The sequence below is a fragment of the Teleopsis dalmanni genome, chromosome 1 (assembly GCF_002237135.1).
Source record: "Teleopsis dalmanni isolate 2A chromosome 1, ASM223713v2, whole genome shotgun sequence".
NCBI classification, from domain to species: Eukaryota; Metazoa; Arthropoda; class Insecta; order Diptera; family Diopsidae; genus Teleopsis; species Teleopsis dalmanni.
Genome location: NC_051846.1, coordinates 184,355,239 through 184,362,345, shown reverse-complemented (window position 1 = coordinate 184,362,345; position 7,107 = coordinate 184,355,239). Strand labels below are relative to the sequence as shown.

The 7,107-nt window shown below is 32.1% G+C and overlaps 1 protein-coding gene across 2 annotated transcripts; it reads right to left on the bottom strand.

Annotated features, from left to right (window-relative positions):
* Positions 1-1,672: 1,672 nt before the first annotated feature.
* On the bottom strand, positions 1,673-2,523 carry LOC119670664. 2 transcript variants are annotated; one of them, XM_038081028.1, is made up of 3 exons: positions 2,367-2,523; positions 1,923-2,294; positions 1,673-1,864 (listed from the first exon to the last, which is right to left on the bottom strand). In XM_038081028.1, exons 1-2 carry the CDS (start codon positions 2,477-2,479, stop codon positions 2,066-2,068), a joined length of 342 nt encoding a protein of 113 aa, XP_037936956.1. In that variant the 5' UTR covers positions 2,480-2,523; the 3' UTR covers positions 1,673-1,864; positions 1,923-2,065. The 2 variants fall into 2 exon arrangements, with proteins under 2 accessions (XP_037936956.1, XP_037936955.1); XM_038081027.1 differs by having other exon boundaries at positions 1,673-2,312.
* Positions 2,524-7,107: the final 4,584 nt, after the last annotated feature.

Genomic DNA, 7,107 nt, shown 5'->3' with positions numbered 1-7,107 from the left:
TTTTCCATTTGGCCATAGCTGATGGAGGAATGGACGACGAGTCACAAACACTGTCAGAAGGCGTGTGGGACAACGAGCGTTTGGCAATTGCTGACGGACGTGGGCAGGCGTAATAGCAGGAAGGGACCCTTGTCTGGTTTTTACTGACAAAGGTATTGATTTATATTTTATTAGAGTTTCTTTAGGTTTTGCTATTTGGAATTTCTTTCACTACAGGTTTTGCTATTTGGAATTTCTTTCACTTCAAGATTTCACGATTCTAATGACAGCAACTTGCGCACCACTGACATCAACATCATACAACATTCTACACCTTTTACAACATCGCTACAACAGTGTTACAACATTAACAACATTCCACATCATTGACAACATTTTCAACATCGCTGTCCATTACTTTCCACAACTTAATTTATATTTTTTTGGTTAAATAATAAACGCTACTTTAAACAGAAGTGTCTCTATTATTTCACATTTATAAATTTCTTATAACGAACCCTGGTATACTCACTGAGTATACCCCAGCTATAGATAGGGCCGGGGAAAAAGGTCGTTACAATTTTATATAAATTATGTCGAGTTTTATTTAATATTTTAATATAAAAACAATGTTATTCTGGCATGCTCTAGAAATCGAGTCCGCATAAAAACATGTGATTAAAAACACTTATCGAAATAGTTGTGAATTTAAAAGTGGTGAAAATAACATGTAAGTATAATAACATTTTTTTTTGAATTAAATCAGTTTCACAAGTTATGTAAATAAAGAATATAATAATTTTGATATATTATTTTGAAGGGGTAAACACAAGAGCACTGTGCAAGATGGAATCTTGCTAAGATTTATGGAGATGCATAAGGAAATTGCAACTGGCTTTGTCAAAGGCGACAAAGTGGCCACGGAGCAACTATGGGCAGAACTGACAGGTGATCTAAACAGCCATGGTCCACCTAGCAAAGATATCCAGGGATGGAAAAAGGTAAATTGCATTTTTTTTTATTCTTTAGCATGATAACTTTTTATTCATGGTAATACAATTACAGGTGTGGCTCGACTGGAAGGCGATTGTTTGTAAAAAGACAAGAATCTGTAAAAAAATATATTGTGGAGCAGACACAGGCTATAAAAAATATGGAGCAACATTTGAAGCAACGAAATGAATAAAGTAAAGAAAATGTACGTCTAATGAAAAGTATAGATAGTCATATTAGAGGTGTGAGTCACAATTTTAAAAAATTTGGCGAAGTGTTTGAAAATTTTGCCGAAGAAACTTAAAGAAATAATTTAAAGATGGAAGAGCTTCTCAAGGAGAAGCTGGATGTGAAAAGCAAAGAGTTGGAGTTAGAAGAAAAGAAGATTAATTTAGCGAAAGCTAATCGACGCTAATTTTTTTTTTTAATTTTAAGCTCCAATAGAGATTAAATATTTTAAGAATTTATTCATTTTTTATTATAATTTTGTTTTAATAAAAATTTTCCTTAAATACTATTAACGCAAGCTATTAGCAATGTCATCTCTTATTGTATTTGCTTCTCTACTAGCCGATATTTCACTTAGTTCCTCTTCACCTTCATTAGCAAAGTGAACGTCCTCGACATCCTGTACCTTGTAGTATCTACAAATATTATGTAGCGCACAGCATACATTAATCATTTTGGAATCTTTTCGGGCTGGTATTGAAGAAGTCGGGCTAGACTGCAGATGCGTGTTTCACGTTAAATTAAGCCAACTTCCACGTTCACCGCTCTCATAGCACTGGCAGAAGTAGTCGTGCGCCTTGCTTACGCACCATATTAGTAAATCGTGGCAAGAACCAGCGCGCCTAGTATTCACTGCTCTAATCGTCATTTTGTAGTCGCAAATCTGTACAAAAGAGCAGCATATTGAAAAGAAATTTCAAAAAGAACTTGAAAGTCCTTACTATCATGGCGTTAATGCTGAAATAGCCTTTCCTATTATAAAAAAGGTGGTGGTCACGATGAGGCTTTGTCATATGTGTTCCGTCCACACAACCTACCACACCCGGAATCCCAAATTTTTGCATAAAGTGGCGTTTAGACGCATTTATGATGGACAGATGCGCTTTTCCAAAATTGCGATAACATTTGTCAAAATTTTTCCAGCAGTGCTCCTACCCAAAGCTATTTGCTTGTCGATGCCTACCGCTTTTTGAATGCCCCCTTCCGCTAAAAAACGCAATTTGCAGGCCAACTGAATAGAACTTGGTATGGATGATAACTTAACGTGCGGTGTAACGACTTTTACCAGCATGCAAAAAGCATCTTTGTTCACCCTATAATAATTTATAAAGCTAAAAGTAATCCTTATTTTTCGTTGATTCATCCAGTATGAATTAACCACTTACGTCGACTCATTCAAATCTAACGGATTGCTGCAATCTCTTAAAATCCGTCTTTTTATTTTTTCATTTGTGTGACTATTATTTTCAGCTGCCACCAATGCTAGCATTCCGAACATTTTATAAAAACTGTTTTTTTTTTTATTTTACTTATTAAAATTTAAAAATTTCACTTAAGAACTTTGAATATTTTTCAAAACGGCAAAAATATATTTCACAACTTGTTAAAATAGTCAACAAACAGCTGTTTAAATTCATTTTATTCATTTTGAGTTCATTTTGAAACCGCATGAAAATATTCGATTTCTGAAGCACACAAAACGGGTTCATTCCGTTTCAAATTGAATTTCGAATTGAAATGAAGTCGAAATTCAGAGCATGCCTGATTAATTTTAAGAAAAAATATTTTAATGTGATAATAATAATGTTATAAGTGGCTTATTAAACACATTAATAAAAAACATTATATTAATTCTATACAATTGTATTTTCTTTCAATTAATATGATTTTGAAAAGGAATTCATTCATTAACAAAATAATTAGCTAGGTACATTCTTATTGAGTCAGAAATATCATTCTTTGTAGTTTCGTCAGCAAATTTAGTTTGCATTTGTGATTCGAAGTGAAAAGACGTTTCTGTTTATTTTGTGGAAATAAAAAAAAAATAATAATAAAAGTGAAATGGCAGATGGTGAATGGCTCCACGGCAGCTAAGCGCACTTTCGTACGAAGAGCAACAATCATATATTCGTCAAACGCTTGAAGAGAGCCAAGAAGAAATAAGTGACCAAGATTCAATAGGTGGTGACGATGCTTTAGCTGAATGTGTAGGTGATATTGGTGGTGATGACTCAGACGTCGAAGAACCCACGTTACCAGAATATGACCCAGAGGATGACAGTGATTCTGATGAAGAACTTGAAGATGCACCAATTGCAACTGACGAATGTTTTACTGCCAGAGATGGTAATGTTTGGTCTTCGATACAACCGCAACCTGTAAAATTCCGTACGTACAACATTCTAAGAAATGCACAATCTGGACAAGTACGGGCAACGCAAGGTTTGACCATTGCAGAAACGTTCAAATTGATAATGTCAGACGAACCATGAATGGAATATTTGTTTGTTTGGTGTTTCGCTATTTTTGAACACATTTTGTGTATTTATTTATGATGAGCTTATCACTAGAAAATTTAGATATTTTTGGTACATAATAATATTATTTCAATATTATATTATCTTGTTCAAGAATGAACATTGTTTTAATTTATATACCATAATGTTAATTATATAATCTTATTATTTTATATTATCTGTTAAAATTATATTTTATTTAATTCGATCTTTACATGACTCTGCATTTAAGAGTTCTGGCAGAATGTTCAATAATGAACATGCTTTATCTGTTATTTGAATAAAGAGAAATAAAATCATTAAATACTTTTCCAGAACAACAAAAGTAAAAATAAGCAATCCAACAACTGTAATCATATTGATAATTGAACCTAAGTAAATAATAGGTTCTCCACATTGCTTACATAAAACTTAAATAACAAATTTATATTTATCATTATTGTAACAAATGCCATCAAGGCGTCTCTGCATGGGATTGTAAAGATAAATATAGATGGATTTAATTAATTCTAAACAAATAATACCAAAATAGCATATGAGCATGTGTAGCACTAAAATCTTTTTTTATCACTAATGTAAATTGTAAGAACCAGAAAATACAGTCCACTAAAAACAAATGCAATATTGTTAATGATAACATTGAACACATGCTGAGTAAGATTATTTCACCCTTAATTTCTAAGACAAAAATTGTGTATATAAACCGTAGTATTTTAAGAAATAAATCAGTATCAAACGAATACTCAAGCCTTTTATTTGACATTTTGGTCCTTCGAAGTCAAGGAAATTGGCTAAAATTCTTCAAGTGATCCCCCCACCAGCGGTAAGACACTTGTAAGAAAATATTAAACCTTTCCTAAAAAGAAAGAAAAATACATTAAATTAGTTAAAGTGATCCCCCACCAGCGGTAAGACACTTAACTAATAATAAAATAAATTTAGAGCCTTACAAACTCTAAATTACAAGTTCAATAAGAACAAATAATAAAATAAATTTAGAGCCTTTTAAGAGCCTAAAACAAAAAAGGTCAATTAAGACTAAACAATTTTTTTGTTATAACTTTCATTAAGGAAGATTATAATAAGAAAGGATTTATTATTTTAGCTAAATAGCTAAGATTTTAAAGATATAACGCCTTGGCTGTTCGAAAAGAACGCCCAATAACATTGGCTGAACCTAACAGCCTTTAGGAAAAAAAGGTACTTAGGAAAATCTTTCAGGCCAGAAATTAGGACGTTTCTTCTTTTTGTCGGTTAAATAGGAAATTTATATACATTTTTCTCATGTTTTAGATGAACCAAGAAGAAAAATTGAGAAAGATCGAAGAATATGATCCAAATCCAGCACGCCATCATTTCTATCCAAAATACACGCCAAGTGTAATTAAAAACCAAGGTCCGAAACGGCTTACCATAGAGGAGTATAGAAAGAGGCAAAAACCAATAAGACTACCAAGTCCAAAACCTCCAGCTAAGAAGAAAAGAAAACGGGCAGGGAAGGAATTCCAAAGGAGAAAAAAGTTCGCACTTCTGTATCAGCAATTACATCTTCAAACAAATAAAGAAGACAGGTTATTAATTCAAGAAAAAATAAAAAAACTTAAAAATAATAAAGATAAATAAAAAATATTTCTAAAAATTATAATATTTATTTTTGAAATGGGACTAATAACAGCAATTCAAACAGACTTACTAACAGCTCAATATAAGCTAATAGAAAAGTTAGAAAAGTTCATACAACAAGCTAAAGAAATAAAAACTAGGAATCGTAAAACTGAAGCTTTAGAAGTATTAGAAGAAGATTGGAAAAATTTTTCTGAGAACGATAAGAAATTAAATAAGTTGGGAATAGAAGATATTGTACTGGACCTACCTCACTTAATTCTTAGCCACTTAACATTACTCATAAATAATAATAGTAAGCAGATTTATGAATTGGTTGCACTTCATGCATACCGTACAAGAAGCATAAGCAAAGCGTCATAAACAAAAGAGTTTCGTATTACCAACGAAAATATTGCCACACGCTGTTCCAATTGCTGAACACATGTTACAATATTTTCAATAGTAATATTTCCTATATTGCAAAAGACATGTGCAAGCAATATTGTCAATGCACTCTAATAATAACTTTGACGTTTGACCTAAATGAGCAAACAGTGTCGTCGCTATGCAATGCATTCTGCAAGGTCAGCAATCACTTTGATTGGCTGCGGTTATACTTTTCCAGGTTTTGTCTGGAATAAAGAGGCGGAGTCATGAGATCGCTATAATCTAGAAAAATGTATAAATACCCAAACTATTGTTCAATAAAATCCAGAATATACTTATGACTGCAGAAATATATGCGTTGTTGAATTTATTCTCACTCCTTCTGGCCAAGTAACACTGGCCTAGATACCAGCGGTAACAAGCCGCTTGATAACTTGTTCTTGATTGCATCAGTAGATTTTTTTGATGCATGCTCGTATCAGGCAGGGATAATTACACGCACTTACAAGACAAGTATTACGTCTCATTTTACCTGACGATCCAGTCTACATCTGAACGGACTAACAAATTACACTAGTTCCATTGATAAAGAAGTTCCATTACATGGCGATCCAGCCATTACATTGATTGAATATTGTCCATTATTCCATTCTTCCATTACTATATACCATATTTTAATGACGCATTATATAACGAAACGAGAGAAAAATATATTGGAGTAAAAAATTTATTATATATGGAAAATAGAAGAACAACAGTTTACTTGTGAAGGTAATTTTCCGTGGAAGGATGCAAACGATAATTCTTGTGAAATATCACCACTAAAACCAACTAATCAAGATAATTGTCACTACGAAGAAGTAAATAATTCTTCCATTTGGGTCAAATTATACCGACAGAATAGTTGGATATTCAAAACTTTTAGACAAGAATCTGCCCACATTAGATGCTCAAATTCAATGGAAGAAATAATAACTCTATCAGGTCAAGGCATTCTATCACTAACAGAAGGATGTATGGCACGTATAAGAGAAACAACATTAACATCCTCTAGTAATCTGCAAAGCTCCACGATAGTAGAAGTAATCAAGCCAGTTACTAAAGATGCAATTATAATAAATAATAGTAATATAAAACCCTGGCACCATTGGAAAATAAATAACAAAGAAGAAATTAATCAAATAAATAAGCAACTAAACGATATAAATAGTAACGCAGTGAAGCTAAAAGATTTGCATTTTCATCACGTATCTGGGCACGCAGCACTTGGGTTAACTTCAATAGTGATAATAGCAATAATAATCTACCTAGTTCGAGCAACAATACGAAGAAGACAACTACTAGCTATTGCAATTTCTACCCGCCGGCAGAATGTTCAGGAGTGAACATAGATTATAAGTTATGAAAAATTGTACGAAATTTAAAAATATACTTTCATGCATAATGTTAATACAATCCTATTATATTATTTTTAAAAAAAAAATTATATTTAATTCAACCTTTTGTAACTATGTCAGATTATATTTTATTATATATTAAAATAATTATTTTGCAGAATCCACGACTCTGCGTTTTAAATGAGATGGCAGTATGTTCAAGAATGAACATTGTTTTAATT

Excerpts from the sequence above, each read along its gene's own strand:
- LOC119670664 (XM_038081027.1), bottom strand. The coding sequence starts at position 2,479 with ATGTTCGGAATGCTAGCATTGGTGGCAGCTGAAAATAATAGTCACACA. Across the intron at positions 2,313-2,366 it reads TTAGATTTGAATGAGTCGAC|CTTTATAAATTATTATAGGG; the intron begins GTAAGTGGTTAA and ends GATTACTTTTAG.